Source organism: Balaenoptera musculus, chromosome 17 (genome assembly GCF_009873245.2).
Source record: "Balaenoptera musculus isolate JJ_BM4_2016_0621 chromosome 17, mBalMus1.pri.v3, whole genome shotgun sequence".
In the NCBI taxonomy this organism is placed as follows: Eukaryota; Metazoa; Chordata; class Mammalia; order Artiodactyla; family Balaenopteridae; genus Balaenoptera; species Balaenoptera musculus.
In genome coordinates, this window is record NC_045801.1 from 56,799,957 (window position 1) to 56,821,623 (window position 21,667).

Genomic DNA, 21,667 nt, shown 5'->3' on the forward strand with positions numbered 1-21,667 from the left:
TTATCCAAACTGAAGAACAGAGCAGTTGCCGTTTTATTAAATCCTCATTAAAGAACACATTTCTTGTTGTACTCCAAAGCAAGTATTCTGAGGTTGTCAACCCCATTTAAGGTTTCCTTTTCTCCCATGTCTTTGGGACCTGGTATTGAAGAGGGCATGCTTTTGTATGCTTCCTAGAAAGTAGAAATAATCTCCTTCTGCGAAATCCCAAGGTTTGAAGAATTTTATTTATTCATTTGCCTACACTGGACTTCCTGAATTTGGGGCTTTAATAAGTTCCCTGGGTAAGACCTCTTCCCGGAGGTGTATAGCCCAGAAGGTTGATCTGCATATTCACCAAGGTAACGTTTCAGTCTTTTCTAGCCCAAGGCTATGGACATAGGGGTAGGGAGAAGACCATGGTTAATTACTGCTCTCTTTGACCTGTTTTTCCTCAATGACCCCTAATTATCTCCATTTCTTTCCCTGTCTTTTCATGGCAGAAAGCTGAGAGCTCTTGGCCCCTGTGTTAGTCTGCCATAATAGGCTGGGTGGCTTAAACATCCCACATTTATTTTCTCACAATTCTGGAGGCCAGAAGTCTCAGATCAGTGTGCTAGCTGATTCAGTTCCTGGTGAGGGCTCTCCTGCTACCTTGTCAGGGGCCAACTTTTTGATATATCCTCACATGGCCTTTTCTTTTTGGGGGTAAGGGAGATAGAGAGCCCTTTGGTGTCTCTTCTTCTAAGGACACTAATCCTATTGGATCAGGGTCCCACCCTTTGGACCTCATTTGTCTTTAATTACTTCCTTAGAGACCCCATCTCCAAATACAACCACACTGAGAATTAGGGCTTCAACATGTGAAGGGGGGTGGGAGGACACAAAATCCAGTCCATAATAGGCCCCATGCAAGCAAATAGGAGCTAATCAACCTGCTATCCAAGGGCCATTCCAAGAGGCTTCAGGCCAGAAAGACAGTCTCCAGACCTGAAATAGTAGTGCTTAACTGTTAGCTTTTTAGCTAGTTTGTTTTTTATTAAAACTTTGATGGAGGGTTCAGAATATTATGTTAGAAGAGATTAAAACCAAGAAAAGGGGCTTTTTTTTTTTCCCCACTTGGGAGATAGAAAATCACACAAAAAAGAAATTTCTCCAACATATTTACAGAAGGACACAACGTCTATATTACTGCTCTAGTGTGAAGCAAGTCCTGACTGGCATTTACAAGCCGTGACCTCTAGCCGGTCACAGGACCTCTTTCAAGCAATGCCCTCGACTCAGCTCTACGACAACCACCTTGTATCATTGTATTGTTGAACACAATGCCTGGCACTGGCTGACATTATGTTGTACTTCCTAGTGTTGTTATCTGTGACATGTCTCATTACTGTAAAACCGGGGGCAGAGAAAGTGGATTCTCCCTATCTGGGGTTGACTCATCTAACACAAATATACTCAACATATGGGAAAAATTAGCCACGATTTTTGCAGACTGTAATTTAGAATTCTTTAAACTTTTCTGAGGTCACACCTAATCAGGAGACAAATTACAGGCATACAGCCCATTTTATTTATTTAGAAATAATACCATACAGTACTCTCTCTAAGTGTATCATATGCTTTATAAAACATGTCCCCAAATAGAACTTAAAAACGGTTAAGATGTAAAACAAATAACTCTGGAATGTGGAGGCCACTGGGAGAGAGAGCCAAATCATGTTTTCCAGGGCTTTATTCCAGGGCACACAGTACTGCCATCAGTTATGAGGCAGGATGGAAGAGAGAAAAAGCAGGGCTTTGACACCGGTCAGAACCGAGTTCCAAGGTCGGCTGGTGTCAGACAGCCCATATTCAAATCCCGGGTCTGCCATTTACTTTCTGCGTGGCCTCAGCAACTTCCTTAACTTCTCCATTTCCTCATCTATAAAGTGGAAGTGATAATGATGCTTATCCTGGGCTCCTTATGAGGATTAAGTTAGATAACACAGGGGAAGGCGCTTAGTGTAACAAGCTCTTGGTAATTACTGATACTACTTCTAACTCTGGGATGCATGTAGGCCAGTTCCCTGCTCCAAGCCTAAATTGTCTTCCCTACAAAATGCAGATAGTGCTTATTTTGCAGGCTTTTTGGTGAAGATTAAAAGAGAGTATAAATAACCTAGTGGCCTTTCACATTTGCAAGCACTGAATAAATGTTGGCTCCCTATGCCAGCCTCCCCCTACCCTCAGCCCCAGCTAACATAAGATGCCAAAACATGATTGTCTTGCTATTAAAAAATCTCCAGGAAAGCTCCCGATCAATAGCCGGAGGATATTGATCCTCCCACAGAACTAAGCCGCACGCTGGTGTGGGAGGAGGGTCCCGGCTTCCACTATGCTGCAGCCTGTAGAAACCCAGGTCTGTTGTGGAACGGGAGGGGCTGCCATCAGACAGGGCTAGACACGGAACACGTGTGCCCTCAACTCCAGACTTAAGAAAGCCGTTAGCAGAAATAAAGAAGGTGGAGAAGGGTTCTTCCTGCAGTAGGTCCAAAGCTGCCCCTCATTCCTCCCCTAAACCTATGAGGTCACCAGTGTTCTAATTTCAGTTAAGTGGCACCTCCATCCCTCCAGCCTCTCAGGCCAGGACCTAGGAGGCATCCTTGGCTCCTCTTGCTTCATCCTTGATTCATCGAAAGATTTGTCCTCTTATTTTCTGTCCTATATCCCATCTATCAGCAAGTCCCGGACTCTGCCTCTACAGGATACGAATCCAACCCCTTCTCCCCACCACTGCCACACTCTCATCTAAATCACCAGTACGTTTTTCTCCTGAAACAGTGCAAAAGGCTCTTAAGTGGTCCTCGGGGCTCCTGTCCGGGCTCTTGCTAACCCATTCTCCGAGGAGCCAGAGCGATCTTTGTAAAGCATTAATCAGATGTCTCACTTTCTTAAAACGCTCCACTGGCTTCCCTTGCACTTAGAATCACCTTCAAATTCCTCATCACAGCTCCAAGGCATAACCTGAACCCACCACCTCCTGTCCTCCCGCCTTCCTCCTGCCTCCTACGCATTGTCTTCCGGCCCCACTGGGGCTCTGCACCTGGGAGGCCTTGGCCCTTGCCCCGCCCCTTTCCCCCAGAGTGCCCTGTAGATCAAAGGTAACCTCCCCAAGAAGCCTTCCCTCACCACCCTGAACAAATATGTCCTCTCCTTCCATCACGCTTGGCCTGGTAGCCTATTTTATTTTCTTCAGGCACTTATCACTAAAATGCCCTTACTTGTTCTGTATTTATTGTCTATCTCCCCACTAGAATGTACACTCCATGAGGGCAGAGACTTTATCTTGTTCAGGGCTGTATCCCCACAATCTAGAACAGTGCCTGGGGCATAGTAAGTATTTAATAAATATTTGTTGAATAAAGAGCATCTTATAATCTCATATCACCCCACACAAAATTGACGTATGGCAATTCTGCAAAACTTAGAACCTTCCACATTATCCCCGGCTGATGGAAACAGTGTCACTGTCGTGTCACCTAAACATTTCCAGCTCTCTGACTGAATAAAGAGGTGCTCTTGGGATTCTACAAGTTCTACAATAATTTTAAAAACAAAATTTTTTTTTCATTGTCCTGAGCACTTGACAAGTCATATGAGCATATTCTAGATCATCTACAGTGGTAGTAAACTCTGAAGCGTTCACTCCTTCTACTGTGCTAATATGCATTCTGGTCCCGATGGGATGGGGGATGGGAGTGGGAGGTGGGGATTCTGCTTCTGGAAGAACCTACATATCCATCCACATCAAATGCAGACACTGAACTCCAAAGCTTTGCTTTTTAAAAAATTATGTATGTCACTCACCTCTGCTGGCCCTCAATCCACCTAACTTTAGCAAAAAGTAAAGACCAATGGTACAGAATAAATGAGACTCATGGCAATAATGGTTTAAAATGTGGGGTTTTTTTCTTACGTGTTTGTTTAGTTTTTTTTAAATTAATGACTAGGAAAATAACACTTATGTACATTCCTTTACATTGACAGAAAATATAAAATACTGGTCCCTGTACTAGAGAAAATCAATTCTATGGAATGTTCCCATGACTGTTGGTTGGTACGGGTATTTCGGTGGTCATGTTGGCTTCTAAGTGATTAAGTTTATCAATTTATTAGATGTTTGCTCTTTTGTATATGACAATATTGTATATTTACTTGAAACATCATTTATCTTTTGTTATAAAATTAGTTTTATGTAGTTTTTGAGAATCCCATTTGCTGGGAAGATATTTAGTGCTAGGTGAGCAGGTGATACAAAGAGAATAAGTGAGAAATGCAAGAGGAATGGAGAACAAAGGGGACCCTCCCATCATTACGACTGAGAGGCGGGGCATAAGGGGGTTAAACACATGCTCTGGCATCAGGGAGAGCTCAGTACAGCCCTGGCCATTGCAAGTTCCATGACCTGGGGCAAGTTATTTAACCTCCCTGAGCTTGGTTTCCTCATCTATAAAATAGGAACAGTGAGTACTTATCACACGGGGTAGATGTGAAAGTCAAGCTGTTGTCAGTGACCCTGGCACATAGTGGATGCTCAGTAAGTACTACAAGGTTGACATTCGTTCTCGATTTGCTCAGGATCTTTGCTTCTTGCCTTTATCCCTGTTCAGACCCCAGAGTCTGCCATGTGGTCATCTTATGCAAGAAGCCATTTATTTACTGGCTGTGAATGATCTAACTGAATACACAGAAGGCTGAGATCCACATTGTGTGTTGCCACTGACTAGCTGTATAATCCCAGAGAACTCTCTTAACCTCTTTTCTTCTTTAAAAGAGAGACGGATGAGGCTTGGAATAGGAATATGCTTTAAGGTTTAAAATATTATTCAAGTGAAAATGGGCAACTGGGAATGCAGAGGTGTTGTGAAGTCATGAAGATTTGTAAAGTATTCATTGTTGCTGGGTCTTTTCTGTTGGGGGATGCCTTTAAATTCTGCCATGAGCATCACCCCATCCATTTTAACATGTGGTCTCTGTGAAGGAAGCACAGCTTCTCCGTGTCTGTTTGGTTGGGTACCCCTGCCCACGTGGCAAAGGCTAACGAAATGCATGGTGAGGAGAGCCTGCCCCGTTAACTTTGTTTTCCATGTGCTTACTAGGTGTCGCCAACCCACAGTCACCCGGTGGGCACAGGAGAGCAGAGACAGCACACTCACACCGTCTTGTCCTCCCCACCCAGAGGGACGGTCAGCCTAAGGTATGACTGCTTGACACCCCACACGCCTCCTCTCCAGGGAATTAACTGAAAAGTAGAACAGCGAGGAAAAGAGAAACCAGAGATACAATCTTCGTAGAATTCCCCTGAAATGGATGAAACACCCTTTCTTTTGTTCCCATGGTTTTCCCCATCTATTAACTCTTGATAAAGATTTGTTATTTTTCTGGGGTCACAGTTTACAGTAAATTTTCTTGCAGAATAGGTAATGCTGATTACAGGGTCTCTTTAAAGCCATGTTGCATGAACGTCTGCATGAAATGAAGTACAAAATAGAGTTTTTAACCCAGATCAAGGAGGACCTCGCCAGGATTCCCTTAACCAGAAGACTAGAAATTTGAGAAGCAAGAGAGCATTTGAAAGTACATATTTAAAAACTTGAAAGAATAATGCTCTCTACTGGTATTTCTTGTATTTACTTATTTAATTCAGTGTTATGAAGATGCCCAAATGAACATGTCTACAAATGGACAAATAGAAACTGAAGAGTACTGGAAGTACTATTAAGTAGCAAATTTTAACAGTTCAGTGTAGTGGCTGTGAAAACATCCCACACAGGTTAATGGCTGAACCTAGAGAGACGCTCTACTATGTTTCCTAACTTTTTCTAGATTTTTCCAGGGATTTTGAGCCCTCCAAAGAATGCCCATTGAATCCCTCACACTGAATACTGTTTCCTGGCCTGTCTTACAGGAAGCCCCGGGGAGAGGGCAAGAAGTGCCGGAAGGTGTACGGCATGGAGAACCGTGACATGTGGTGCACGGCCTGCCGCTGGAAGAAGGCCTGCCAGCGGTTCATTGACTAATGCACAGGCCCCTGATCGTCGCCCAGACACTCCTGCCCTCGACTTGTGCTGAGGGTGTCGGAAAGCGCTTTTCCTTCTGAACAAAACACATTTGAAACCCAGGGAAAGCACTTCCGGGAACCTTGGTGAGATCACAGCAAAAAACAAAAAAGGTCACCACCCTCACTGGTCTTGCTGAGAACCCAGCCGAGAGCAGCTGTAACTACTTTTTTCCTTAAAAAATCAACTTTTTTTTTTTGCTGTATGTCTAGCTCTGAAAACTGTGGACTTCTGTAGCAATCGAACCAACCCAGCCCATTTTTCCTGGAAAGGAGGCCTATTTTGATAACCTTTCTGGATAACGCCGTTTCTGAGATTTTTTTTTTTTTTTGACACTTAAAAAAAAAAGCTACATGTTATTCAGTAGCATTTGTACAAAGAGCGATACCTGTTTTCATTGTGAATAGTCTTTTGCCTGTTCTCCATCGGACTTCTGGGAGCAGTACACATCATGATGTGTTGCCAGGAAACGGCGGCACTCTGGCTATCTTTTCTATGTCTTTTTTGTTTGTTTGTTTTGTTTTAAAGAATGGCCCCAAACTGAACCACGGTAGAGCTGTTAGCTTGAAGGGCCCAGGAGGGCATAAGCTTGAAAAAAGATAGACAATGGACATCACCAGCAGACTTCAGCCCCAGCTGAGTTCAGGACATCCCGCTGTCACTGTTGGGAAACGTCTGGGAGTCTTCCTCGGAAGCCTTCCCTGAGGGGTGGCCCGGCCCACGCTCTCCCGGCCACAATGCACTCAAGACCTGGCACGCATTGCCATCTGGGTAAGCTTCAAAGCTTCCTTCAGGGATGCGACGCCAGCCATAGCCCGGATCTCTTCATCACTGCTTATCTGACAGTTGTTGCCAGGTCAGTGGCTCATCAGGCCTTCCTTCCCTCAAAAACGCCACCGCTGACTGTTTTCAGAAAAGGTAGAGAACTCCAGACCATCCCGGCAGGTGTGCTTTACACAGCAGAGCACAGCCTCCACGTCCCCATCTGTTCAGAAAGTTATGTGAGGTCAACATCCATTCTGAGTGCACTTTTATAGGTTTTATGCTTTAGCATGTCTGGGAGATGGGTTAATGAACAATGTAAAGATTATATGGGGAAAAGGAAGGTCCAAACCTTTATTTTTCTTATCAAAATATTGGAGCTATTCATTAAGAATTTGCTCAGAAGGGAACATACAGAACACCAAAAGGAAAATGCGTGTTGGTATAGGAATCTCTCCATTTAATAGGACCAGGGCTTGCACTGTGTTCCATTTATTAGACTTTCTAGCGTGGTATTTGTTTGTTTGTCTGTCTTGGTGGTAGTGGTGCGGGGACAGGGGAGTAGTTGTCAAGCCCTATAAATAAGCTCATTCTCTGTCTACCCTACTCTTGATTGCCCTGCTAAAGTTATTCCTCCTATACCTATGCAAAGAAGTAAGAGCACCTTATAGGATGCACTGTGTCGGGACGGGGGCCTAGGATTAGCCATAGGAATGTTAAATGAAATTGCACAGAGCAAAGTTTAATATATTTAGAGATTGTACATATGCTTTTTTTTGAAAGAGTAGAAAGAAGTCATCTAGTCATAAGAACTATCCTCTTTTTTTTTTATTAAGCAAAGGAAAAAGAAGGAGGTTCTACAGTGTAACATCTGCAATCTGTGCATTCATATATTTTGGCAATTTTATTTTTTAAACTCTCACATGACATTTGAAGCATTAGTCCTTGAAAGAGATCCTGTTTTCCTCCTTCATTTATTTTTTTCTTTAAAAACACTTATTTTAAGAGCAGAGAAAGAGCTTCATTTAATATCACATCGTGATTACCAATCAATACAGCACCAGCTATAATGTATGTTTGAGCACTAACAAAGTCAGCCAGGAAAGGGTTTTTTAAGTGCAGAAACGTATTTGCATCCTCTGCCCCAGCCTGTCTTTTCTCCTCCCTGGTGTCTTGTCGCTTCACCCACAAGCATCTCTGCTGGGAGGTGATGCTCTGGCCTGGTCCAGAAGGCCCTGCACTGTGGCTGGATTGCCCAGTGGCCACGGTCAGTCCAAGGCTGGTCAGCCATTTCAGCAGGCTCACCGTGGACTTCAGTGATGGTTGGGGTGCAGTAGTGGAGCAGAGGGTTTTCTCTTCAGCAAAGTTCCATGGCCCTTGATCCTTGGATTAAGTCACTAATCAAAAGAGATTAAAGCGATGAGGGGCTAAATCCATCCCCTACTCCCAGCACTTTGGGACACAAGGAGGGAGAGATGGTGGCTGTGGAGCAATCCTAGAGTGAGGCTCTGTGGCTCTGCACCCAGAGGTACAGCCCGTGACTAGTGCTAGGCTCTGGCCTGGCTGAGCCAAGCTCAGTCCTTGCCTGGGTATTAGCCAATGCACCGATACAAGCAAAGGGTAGAGCTGGATGCAGCTTCCTTGGGATTTCTTCTCCTTTCTAAAGCCTTCTTCACACACACTCTCTGCATCTCACACTCACACGGGGCTCCTTTCTGCTGGCCAGCCCGGGGCTCTGTGTGTCCTCTTCTCTAGCTCTGAGGTGGGCACAGACCCTCAGTACTTCCTGCACACAGACACTGATTGCCTGTACCAAGGCATGTAATGACTAGGGAACTACCAAGCTTCACCTGCCTGGCCTTGAAGAAAAGGGATGAAACTTCTTTTAAGCCACCCAGAAAGCTACAAATTGCAATATACAGTACTGATTATAAATGCTAAAATTAAAAAAAAAATGTAGAGCTATTTTGTTATATTTTGGAACTAAATGAAGTGCCAAATTAAGTCCAAGATTTGTTTTATGCCTCCTCTTTCTTTTTTTTAAAGATTTTCTGATGTGGACCATTTTTAACGTCTTTATTTAATTTGTTACAGTATTGCTTCTGTTTTATGTTTTGGTTTTTTGGCCCCAAGGCATGTGGGATCTTAGCTCCCCAACCAGGGATTGAAGCCACACCCCCTGCATTGGAAGGCAAAGTCTTAACCACTGGACCACCAGGGAAGTCCCTGTTTTATGCCTTCTCTGTGGTACCACGTTCTTTTCTGTGTTCATTTGGCAGGTGGAGGGGAGTACGGGTGGGAAGGGAAGCCCCAGGGCATGTGGCTGCTTGACCAAAGCCTCGCCCATCACGGGCACCTGTCTGTGCAAAAGGAACGGCAATGCAGTGGGTTCTGGTCCCAGAGCCTTTCTAAAGAAGGCATGTGGTAGCCTTTGACTTTTCTCTCCCCGTTACCCTTTCCTTCAGAAAAGATTTCTCATCTCTCTCCAAAGAAGGCATTTCCTGGTGATGGACAGGCTTCTCCAGATAGCTGCACAGCAGAGAGCAGTCATTTTAAGCCTTAGTTCTTCCCAGAGAATGTGCAACCAATTGATGGGAGGCAGTGTGACCACCTGGAGGAAACACCTGGGTAGCAAGTGGGTGGGGAGCCAGAGAGGAGATACAGGAGGGCTGTGGACACCTGGCTCGGGCTCACCATGCTAGTGCTGATCAGCTGGTGGTGACTGTCCCTGGGCACCTCCGAGGGAGCTGCCAGGTTCCCGCTCTGGGAGCAGCTGATTGAAACAAGGAGAGAGCTCCTTTGCGGGAAGCACTCAGGCCAGGGATGCAGGACTGCCGTGCGCATCTCCGGTGGGCACAGACTGCTCTCCTCCTCACTTGCTGGGAAGTTTCCTCCCTTGTTTGGCAAAAGCCAGTGTCGGGAAGAGGGCAGTGGGTTTCTGAGCAGGAATGTGCGTGCCTGTCAGCAGCTCCGTGCACCAACAGGGTGGGTGCCCTTTATGAGACGATCCTTTGTCCAGGCATTAACTGTGTTGCAGATGAAAACTTTCAATATGATGTGTGTTACAGTTCTTGGGCTTTCCAACAAAACTTTAAAAAAAATAGTTACATGTATGTTGCAAAAGATTTCTGAAACTGACATGCCCTCTATCAAATTTCAAGATCACTTAAGTTGAAGTCCACTGTCTCTGGTGTCACACTAAGCCACACTTGAAAGCAGCCCTGGGTTCTGAATTAGCCGGCACTGCTAAAACCCATTTCCGCCTTCATCCGACTTCATTGGAAAAGAAAAGCGCAGCATTCACTTGGGAATGTTTAGAGAAAAGTGACAGACCTTGTACATAGGGGAGAGAATACCTTGAGAATAGTAGCAGAATACTGTAAAAAATATTCTTTTCCTCAGGGAAAACTAAAGGGTATGTGAAAAATAGATCTGGAGGATCCTAAGACTAGAAAGGTTTTTATTATCTCCAGCATCTTTTCTAGTCAGAACAGTTTTTGTTTGTTTGTTTGTTTGTTTTTTAATGAACATGATACCATTTCAAGACAAATTGCCATGAACTGGACAGTACCGACTTTTTGAGGTGTGGAGGAATGCTCTATGAAACAGAACAGTTTCTTTGTTTCTTAGACCTGCATTCTAAGGCTGACATCTGAACCACAGCACAGTCCCTGGTGGGTTTTCACAGACTCATGTAAGGCTGTTTGTGAATGTAATTATGAATATGACACCTTGGTGTTCCTTTTTATAATCAGCCGGTTGGATGACTGGTTATTAGCTGAATTCTATAGGTGAGGGACGTGAAAGACGTGCATTTTACTTTAACAGCAGGTTAAGGAGCAAACTTCCATGGACTTTTGTGGACAAGGTGCTGCTTTTTCTCATGACCCTGTAGAATTTCTGTCAACCACATCAACTGTAGCTCTGACCTGTATGAACGCAGGGAAGAATTTGTGCATACAAATGAGTGGAAACAGAGCACGATTCATGAATATGGATGAGGATGTGGATCATTTTGGAGAAAGCGCTGGGCACACGGGTCAACTGGAAATTTCATTTCTCTAGGAAAATAACCCAACCAGCAGCACACACGCTTTCCCTGTTCCCCATACCTGTGGGAATTCCTCCAGAGCGGAACTGTTTCCTTCTGTCTTTTGCATTGTAACTAGTCAAACCGGAAGTCAGTAAATAAAACGAGCTTAGCACTTTTAGGTACCAATTGTGTCACTAAGTAATGCACACCACTAGAGCAAGAAAGTATAAAATGCATTTAAAACCGACTGGTTTGCTTATTGTGACTGACTTTGAAAAAGTCCAGATCCAATCAATGATATACATGCTTTAAAAGGTGTATCTATCATAGGACCAGAAATCAAAATGGGAATTTTACTTCTGGTCCTGTTTTGTAAATAGTTCCTTTTTTTTTTTTTTTTTTTTTAAGACAATCTCATGTTTTATAACTTTTCTTGTGAGTCTGAGAATCACAATGGTAATGTGTTGTGTCAAAATGTAATCTTAAATACAATAATAATTATAACTTAATTTTCCAAATAAGACAAGAAATATACTGCGTAGGCTTCTACAATTCTGAGAGATGTGACACTTTTATAATAAGCATTAGTACTTCTCAAGTTAACAGAACTGGAAATATTTTACAAGATGCAGTGTTTTGTAATCACAAAGAACATGAACATTTTGTGGGAAATGACCTTGGTTTTATACATTGTAGCTTATTTTTTAAAATACAATATTTTACCAGACAGGAAGTGTTAATATTATAAGCAATTCCTGCTCTCCAAACAAAGGGCTATGCCTCTTTTAAGCAAGCGTTCTGATGCATATCTTTTCAATTAACCCTCTGCAGCAAGGGTAGAAATGCAGATCAGCTGGAAGATTATTACAAGAGAATCAAGATGGCAACAGCTACTCCATTTATCTTTACCAGCGTGTTTTCAAAGTATTTTTGGGGAAAAAAAAAAAAAACTTTAAGAATCATCTTATGTATCTTAAATCTTTAAAATGTTAATAGATATGCTTATAGGCAATGGGAGAAATATACTTGTAAATTCTTTAGTGTAAAATGATAGATTCCTGTCACCAGGACAAACTTATTCCTCAACCTACCAGAACCACAAAGCTGCTTTTAACTAGCAAGTATCATTTGATGGAAATTTCTAAAATCATGGTGTGTAAACCCAAACATAGAATTCTTAGGTAATCAGTGATGTTTAAAATAATTTTGTCCCCAGCACTAACTAAATAACTTTAAATTCCTTACCAGAACAAGTGCTTGATTTTTCACATGAAGAATTCACAGACAGGCAAGTCTGAGATCAGAAAGTCACTGTATTCCCAAGAGTCGGGAAACAAGGAAGGCAGCCATGGAGAGTTGATTAACCGTACAAATAATTTTGAGCTTTGCCAAAACCATTTCATAATGCTCTACAGTTGTTTCTAGCCCACTCACTGTTAAAGCAAGAAAGCATCTTTTCTTTCTAAGATTTCGGTAATTCAAAAGCTAGACTAATTAGTCAAGTATGCAGATGACATCAAAAGAAAAGCTGGGATAGAATGGTCGTACACCCGTTGGGCAACCCCTGTAAGGTGGTCAGAGGGTCACTCTGACTTTGCTTTCTAACAGGCTTTAGAATCTGCACACATGAGAACTAGAAATGCATGGAGTTGGGGGAAAATGTATACAGCCTCATCTCTGAGATGAAGCAGCCCAAATCTCCATCTTCATTCTCTTGGAATATCTCTAATGTTGGCATTAAAGGTTCCCAAGAAGTGTTTATTGCTGCATGGTTTTGAACCAAATGAGTCTTGCTTCCTATTTAAATAGAAGCCTCCTAATCCTTTCTAAGCAGATGCCTTGGAAAGAACAGGTAGATTCTGTAAATGAGCGATTCAGATCAGGCAGAAGAAGGACACTAAAGAATGACGGAGATCATGGTGAAGAGGACACACACCCCCTTTAAAGGGGGATCCCAGCTCTAGACAATCAGAACCATACAGAAATCAGGCCTGGGGCTGCTAGATCTTCTGACTTGGAAATGTAATGTTACCTGACACTTAAGCTAAACTCAGATTCTTGGCCAACGGTGTGCAGACCAAAGAGAACCTGTATGCGGGCAGATGCAGCCTTTGGCCACCAGTTTCAACTGTTGGGAAAAGCAGATTTCACCTTCCATAGCCATCAGTTCAAGTTGTTCCATCAGCCCTACAAACTCACACATCGGTACCATCTGGGCAACTAAAATCAAAGAAGGGAAAGAGGCCAGTTCTCCCCAGAAATCATTCTCATGGAAGACTTGACGATAAAAATACAATATCCTTAAACTAGCTTTGCCTCTGATCAAAATATACTGAAGCGTTATTCAGCTGTCACTCTGCCTCCTGGCGTGCCCGGGCCAGGCCCCAAAGCATGGAATGACTGTAATCCTAACTTTCTTACTGTTTTAACTGCCGTGACCACTGTGATGAGGGCTGGCAAAGAACAGCCTTGTGCCTTTGGAGAAGGCAGCCAGGAGCCCCTGCAGTTTAAGATAGCACACATTGCCTCCTTGTGCCAAAGCCCTTTGCCAACCCTTCCACACCCCCTCCCACTCCATCCTGCCTCATGAGTTTGCATCCCAGGATAAAAGTTCCTTTGTTTCACCTCTGACATGGCAAAATCCTTGCTTCAGAACTGGTAGGTACTTAGGTATTTTAGAATGTCCAGTAACCTCAAAATGGAGTTTTTCCACGTAGAAAACCTTAACACCTTTCCCTGAGGGCAAAGACAAAATGGGAATAAATGTGTCATGGAAAAAATTAGACGTTGCTTCCTTCATTTGGATGAACTAAGCTATTTTAGACTGTGTCTTACACCAGAGTCCTGATGGTGTTGGGATAATCACTAACCCTTTCACATATATGAGAAAGTATGTCTCTTTCAGATACATGACTTCATTTGACCTTCCCTAGAACCCCGTGTAAAATAAGAATATTTAAGATTACCATCACCACCTCCAAGGCCAACCTGGTTCAAGTGGTCTTCAACCTGTGACTCGGCCTCATTACTGCCTGGAGGGAGGAGGGAAAAAGCGTGTGTAAGAGCTGGCTCAGACCTCAGTCTTCCAGAATGACTCTAGACCTGAGAAGACCCAGGGACCCATGTTCTTCACCCATCCTTACAATCCAGGTACTTCAGCATAGAAATCTAGAGCCCACTCATTCACATTGTCAAATGCACACTCAATCACCCCCGAATTTATCCCTTTAGGGTACCTACCAGACCCCTATTCCCTAGATTCCAGCTATCTAAGTGATTAATTATAGGAGTTGATTAGCTGGTGCAATGTTCTGAGTAAAACTTGACTCCTTGGAAAAAAAGTTATTTTGCCGCTAACATTCAACATTTGTTATCCATGTAAACTTATGTTGATGCCCCCAAATTTGAAAACAGCTCAAATTTACAATTTGTAATGATCAAATTGAAAAATACTGTCAACTCAATGTTGGAAACACCCGGTAATATGGTTAGGTCAAGTTTAAATATGAATACAATTTAAACAACATTGGCAGTGCCTGAGATTTCTGTCGTTGTGAGTGATTAAAAGGTTGACCAGTCCCTGAACGGATTTCATCTTCCCCTTCTCCCATCAGCTCACAGGTTTCACATCCTGAGTTTAGGGTAAAGCCCCTCACAAGTTTAGTCATGGGGCCTAAACCTTTTTGGCCCATCACCTGCTTCATTAACAGGCTTTTTGATAAAAGATACTTTTATTATGTTTCGAAAGCAATACGGTGCTGGAGGAAGAAACAGTGAGCTTTCCTCCTCTGCTGGAGAAGAAGCCCGTTTTGCAGTGGTAAGCACCAATGCCATGATAGTGGCAGGACTTCAAAGGACCCAAGCTCTAGGGAAGAAGAAAGAAGCTACCACTCAAAAAAAAAAAAAAACTATAGATTTTTGAAAGAAGGTGGAGATTATGAATTCAACACTTAAACTGTAGTCCTTGTTTCTTAAAAATATTCTTTCCTATTGAGCACCATCCATATAATTATTAACTGCCAGCTTCCAAAGGAAAGATCCCCTTTATTTATATTATGAAAGTGTTAAAAATTAATTCTCAAGTCTGATTAACCGTTACATTTACATACTTACTAGGGGCAATTCTCTAAAATTTTTTTTTTCTCTAAATTTTTAATTCAGAAAAACTAGCCAGGGGAGCAAGTAGCAACTCCTGAAAAAGGCAACAGCACTATCATTAAAGAAAGTAATTTTCTTTAAAAAAAAAAAAAAGTGGCTCATTTAGTTTCTTCTGAATTCTCTTTACGTCTCTGACTAAAGAGGAAAAACCAGCATTCAGAAGAAGAAATTGAGCGTTGAGGGAGAGAAAGGACAGTTCCCATTCTAGTTACTAGTCTTGTTTTCCCATCTCGGCAACCACCTCGAATTCGCTAGTAAAATGTTACCCTCTCCTCTTTGCCTTTATCCGCCCAAGCCAGAGGCCATGCTGTTATGTATGTTTGCTTCCAGAAGCCCCGGATGAAACATTTTTGCTTCTGTGTTCCTGATCTCTCACTCTTCAATTAAGGTCCAAGGGAATAAATATTACCAGGACTGGTATGTTAGGCTTAGTCTATGAGGCTACACCCTTCCTTCCGGGAGATGCTTCCATTTGTCTGAACAGTTTTGGGTGATCATTCAGAGAGCAGGTCGGTCAGCAGACAACCTGCCACGCTCATCACAAAAGATTTGGTCAGACTCACTGATAAAGAATGACAAGGCAGATACCTAATCCTTTCACTTTGACTCAAAGCCCGCCTCCCAAGTCCTCTACCCCATTGGTCCCCTCCAGAGCAAAGCCAATGGAGTGATCAGGGCAGAGGAAGAGAGCTTCACGTTCATTGCTCTAGGCCCTGACCTCTGCCCAGGATTACAGAGCATGAAAATGGAATTGACCTTTATTGTGTGAAAAGGTAGTGGCTCCTGCAGGGTATAATTGTTTTAAGTTTATATTTATGCAAAGAGAAAACTCATCCAGTCTGCTCGTGTTGTGAAGCACATGTCTCTCACCCTGGTGGAGCCCCCTTCCCATGTTTTGGACACAGATGGCCGAGACAGAAAGGAAAGAGGCAGAGCTTTGGGGGCCAGTGGCTCCAGAGATGGGATTACCCCTCAGGGATATACAGTGTAGCATAATCCATAAACTACTCCCACCCAAGGGAAATTAAAAAGCAAAAACAAAAACAAAAAAAACGGATGCATCACGGGGTGTACTTCCTTGGCGGTCCAGTGGTTAAGACTCTGCTCTTCCAGCGAGACATGTGTTCGATCCCTGGTCCCTGGTTGGGGAACTAAGATCCTGTGTGCCGTGTGGTACGGCCAAAAAAAAAGATGCATCACTTTGCAGATTACAAATGCTTGCTTTGCTTATGCCTTTTCCCCTACACTCTGCTAATTGGAAAGCAATGACTGTGACTTGACCAAGCCCTGTGATGATAGCAAAGCTTCTTCTTCCAAAGTATCCCGACTGTTTGGGGGAACCTCTGTGATCACTGGTAGAAAGCTTTAGAATAGATTTAGATTTTTAGGGAAGAACTCAATACTCCCCAAATATACTAATTCTGTGACTTCAATAACTGAAAATGTCCTGGGTGTAAAATAACCCAGACATGCGGATCATATACGTTTTTTTAAAATGTCATTAATCAGTATTTTCCTACAACATGCCCTTAAATTCCTATTTTTATAATTAATGGTTGGACGATAGTCAGCCATTGAAACATAAGCTCTCTGGAATAACCAGACACTAGTGTAGTTTCCAAAGTCTTTCATGTATCAAAATCTATATACTTAGAGGAAGAACTCAGGATAAGAAAAAATCGCTAGGTCCCAAAGGGTTTGTAACTATCATCAAATACAACAGCCGAGTGGCCTGCGGTCATCTTTTTCAAATGAGGGAGCCGGGGATTGAGAGAACCACAGTCAATACAAGACCTCTGTTGCCCTTCATCCATGATAAGGTTTAAAAACATGCTACTTTTAAGAATTAAGCCATCTTTCAAATTGTTTTCTACACCAAATCTAACCTATTAAAATGAAATTATAAAATAGCTAAAATGGGGTATTTAATGGAAATTGCTGAGAGTAGAAAGCATTGCTTTTTAGTGCCTGCTAGACAAAAAAGAGAAAGACAGAAGAAGCAACCCTTCCTGTACAATGCGGGTGTTAACGTGACCGGCATTAACTCGGAATCGGGCACTAATTCAAAAGCAATGAGGCAATGCTCTCCAATTTTTAGAGATTTTTCAAAATGCAATCTTACCACCATTCGGAGGTAAGTACTGGCTTAACAAAAGTCTTTAATATTAGTGAATGAATGTAAAAAGTTACAAACTATGCATTTTCAAAGAGTAATGTTATTTTGTATCCAATCCAAGTCAATTTTTTTCATAGAGACTTACCACAACTGCAAATTGTTCAAAACACATTTGAATGCATGTCACTACGGGGTTGTAGGACTTCCATCTACATAGTTCTAGCTGATATTTTTAAAGACAGTGCATTGAAATTTCAGGCTCTAAACAAATTCAGCCATGAAGTGAATAAAGGAGAAATGGTTTATATTTTACTTCTTCAGCAGAAATGGGAAATGTGGGCTGTTACAAAAATGGGCCCAGTTCTTTTAAAGGTGACTGTTCTAGTAACACTGGATTAACAAGCAAACAAAACTACATGAAGTTAATGAGTATTGCCTTGGATGAATATAGCATAGGTTGTGTCTATTGTGTTTTAAGTCACAATCTAAGGAAAAAAACTATTCTCCAAAGGGTTTGGATTATATAGTTTTGAAGAACAAAACATAAAAATATTGTCCAGCAAAGCAAAATCATTGGTCTTTTTTTCAAAGTTATTTGGAGATCATTACTTGTATTTTTTGGAAAGTCCATATAAAACATACACACATTTCTTCAGCCCTCTTAGATTTTGTATTTCCTTGAAACCTTTTTCCCTAATAATTTATCTTTGCTCCTTAATCAGTACTTTCCTACATTACTCAGCATGAAAAAGATTCTTTCCTTCATCTGACAATGTTGAAATAAAGAACTCCATTTCTCTGCCATTCCGGATCTCTTCTGTGTCCACTGAGAAAGTTTCTCAGCTGTTTGTATGTAAAATATGGAAAAACACACTTCTAAACCTGGTACTTGTGGTTATACTGGATATGTTTGCTACCTATTTAGAAGTTATTGGGGGTGGGGATGTGTCTTTTTATATGATTTTTAGCCAAATTCAGATGTTCTGATACTACATTTCTGAATACCTATCCGACTGTAAATACAGCCTGAGAAGGTTCAGGTTAATAAACCTTTTATGTGACTGTTCCTCAGCCATGCTCCTTGCCAGCTTTGGGCACCTTGTACATAGATCTGTCGAATGTTTAAATGATGTTGTTTTTCTAAATGCTGTTCTCTAAAACAACTTTTTGAATGTTTTTTTGCTTTCCATTGTTTGGGACTTTGTGTGTTGGTTAAACAAAAAATGTTTCCTAAATATTTAACACCAGGAAAACTATTTCAAATAAACTGGTGCTAATTGAAAGAGAAGAAAAATTTCAGATGGAAGATTTACAATATAAAATGTTGACACCAGTTAAAGTAAACTGCACTTTCCCAAGGGGACAGCTGGCATCTACCTGCAATGGGCATCACAAGGACCACTGAATGTTTACAGTTTCTGTGGCCCATTTAAGCATAAAATATAGAAATGGTGCTGTCCCCCCAGAGTTGAGGATTTGCTACGTTGGTCCTATGGAAGCATTTAAGTAGAAGTAAAGGTCTGTAGTAAGAATCACTTTAGTAATAGTCTTCTGGTCTTTGGACTTTCATGTTCTGTAATGCTTAGCTGTAACAATGAATATGGTGTTGCAATCTAGTCTGACGTCATCGTTGCCCTGTATTTCCTGCGTGTATGGTTCTACCTTGGGTTGCACTGGCACGTGCCGAGCCAGAACACTGGACTTTCAGGAAGACCATTCTGACTTCTACGGTGTCCACACACATGCATTGAAATGCACTTGTAACTGGTTAATTACCATGAAGTCTAACTTCCACTTAATAAAAGTTTTTGTGTATCTGCTTCTACTTGGGGGCTGTTTATTTGAGTAAAGGATAACTAACTGGTATCCAAGAAAGGTTTACAGGGGTTAGAGGGTTTGAGGTTTTACCTACAGTTGTAAAAATAATTTAAAACCGAAGGGATATCTTCCCCATATCAACTGCTCACCATCAAGGCTATTTTTAGAAACATGTTGTAGGTACATCTCTCATCTAAAGCAGTGGTCCCCAACCTTTTTGGCACCAGGGACCAGTTTCGTGGAAGACAGTTTTTCCACAGACAGGGTTGGGGAGGGAGGGGGTTGGGGAGGGAGGTAATGCGAGTGATGGGGGGGATGGTTCCTGGTAATGCTAGCGATGGGAAGCGGCAGATGAAGCTTTGCTGGATCCCGCCACTCACCTCTTGCTGTGCAGCCCGGTTCCTAACAGGCCGCAGACCGGTACCGGTCCGAGGTCCAGGGATTGGAGACCCCTGGTCTAGAGTTCAGCCCTGATAATTACAACTCAAACCCATTCCCTTGGCAATGACTGCCCAGATGCATTAGCTGCTCATGCAACGCCGCTGGTCCTGTTGCCTGGGTCATGTAAACACAAGCTGGCAAACAGAGGAAAGGCAATGTCTATTCTGTTGCCAAGCCAGCCTGGAGACCCTCCTCTAGGCCAAGGCCATGTCCACTAGAACTTGACCTATTCACCTGCAAAGACCAAGCATATGTATTTGTGCAGCAAGGCAGCAGGCTTTGGAGTTCAACAGTCTTGGACACAAATCCGAGTTTTGCCTCTTGCAAGATAGATAACTGGATATTTGATTTAATCTTTTTTAAGTCTTGTTTTTATATTAGGAATGATAATAAAAGAGATGAAAACTAAATAGTCTGGCTTGGACAATATCTATTCCTAGTCCAATCTGCCTTAGCTGGGGTGAGGAGAGCTATGACTCATGGTCTACTGCCTGCTTCCAAGAAGTTCCTACCTCATGCGGCTATTGTGAGAATTACTTGAAATAACATGTCATCACTCACAGAGAAGAATTCCCCAAATGGAAGCCAAAATACTCAAATACTGGAATTCTCAGATATCCAGGATGAGTGCTTGCAAACTCTTGAGCGCCTTCAGAATTTTTTCAATTTCTTAAGAAGATTCTTTCTAAGATAAAAATGTCTGGCCTTAGTAAATAGCTTACATACCACATCTGAATGTTTTCTTGGTTGCACCATTATTTCATCAATTAATAGACTGGGCAGTGGAGACAATTTTACAGCTCAGCCTATTCAAGAACTAGAAGGTTGTTCAGTTGGACACCCGCTGCTTTCTTCCACGCCAGCCCCAGCCCCAGCCCATCTCCCCATCATTGAACATCTGTTATTCCCTTGTATCCGGCACAGGGCCCCTGAGCCCTTTGACCTTTCCTGAGATGCAGTGGGATGGGAGATATAGGACTTGCTTTGCTCCTACAGCATAGTGCCAGGCAATGTGCTGGACGCTTCCATGTGACCATCTCATTAACTCTCACAGCAGCTCTGTGTGGGGAAACCACTCTCCCCATTTTATGCAGAATGAAAGACCTTCATAAAGGTTAACTGTCCCAAGGCCACAGAGCTTAGATGGAAGTGGACGTCCCCCCGACACCGCCCAGTGATGTTCTGCGTTTTTAGGGGCTATCGTCTGTGGGTCTGCTGTGAGTGATCGACGGCAGTGCTCCTCTCTCTTCCCCCTGCTTGCTGGTTTCCTCCACCTGTGAACCAGGTGAGGGCTGCTCTTCACCCCAGGCTGCCTTCCATCTCCATCCTGTCCTCCTGCCTCTTTGCCGCTGTCCATTCTTATCACTTCTTTGGCCAGTTTCTCCCCACAAGCCAAAGCCACTGCAGGGAAAGCATGGCCCTGTATTCATATCCATCAGTAAGAGTTCTTTCTCCCTGTCCTTTCCACAGCATGTCTGCCAAGCCTGCGACCACATCAGATGCCTCATCCTTCCCCACAAAGCATTGTTGTCCTCAGGCCTGAGGGTTCTTGAAGATGATTGCTAGACAGTTGACTTTTAGTGCCCACATGTTTGCCAAGAAGGAGGATGGACGTAACAACCCCTAGGAATGGTGTTCAAACTGCATATTCCTGCTTCTTCCAGGCCTTCCTGCCAAGGTCCCAGGAAGTTCTGCTCCTTGGAAAGTCACCCAGGAAGCTGCATGGCCCTTAGGGGTAGGGAGCAGGAGAAAATACTGGGGATCTGGACTGGTGATGGTGTCCTGCAAAGCTGTGTGTCAATCATATTTGTAAAACAAGTTTTGACCAAATGCCTGCTATCTGAAGAGAGGCTGCAGCAAACATCTAATGAAGTAATGGATTTTTTTTTTTTTTTGGCCGCACCTCGCAGCATGCAGGATGTTAGTTCCCTGACCAGGGATCAAACCTGTGCCCCCTCCAGTGGAAGCACGGAGTCTTAACCACTGGACCGCCAGGGAAGTTCCTGTAATGGATTCTTTTAATGTAAAAAAATGAAAGCTACCTTCCCCTCAGAAAATACCCTCCAAGATCTTACACTTCTTACACTGGCATGTAGTATGTGCTCAATAACTTTTTAAAAATAAATTTATTTACTTATTTATTTATTTTTTTGGCTGCATTGAGTCTTCATTGCTGCATGCGGGCTTTCTCTAGTTGTGGCGAGCGGGGGCTACTCTTTGTTGTGGTGCGCGGTCTTCTCATTGCAGTGGCTTCTCTTG

General features: G+C 42.8%; 1 protein-coding gene across 1 annotated transcript in view; it reads left to right on the plus strand.

The window, feature by feature from the left end:
* The window catches only part of ZNF704 (zinc finger protein 704), a 210,123-nt gene extending 201,193 nt beyond the window's left edge, over positions 1-8,930 (plus strand). Inside the window, exons 10-11 of the mRNA XM_036830636.1 lie at positions 5,121-5,218; positions 5,930-8,930. Of these exons, the coding sequence (XP_036686531.1) occupies positions 5,121-5,218; positions 5,930-6,041 (210 nt within the window). The 3' untranslated portion in view covers positions 6,042-8,930. The remainder of the gene's footprint in view (positions 1-5,120; positions 5,219-5,929) is intronic.
* The last annotated feature ends 12,737 nt before the right edge of the window (positions 8,931-21,667 follow it).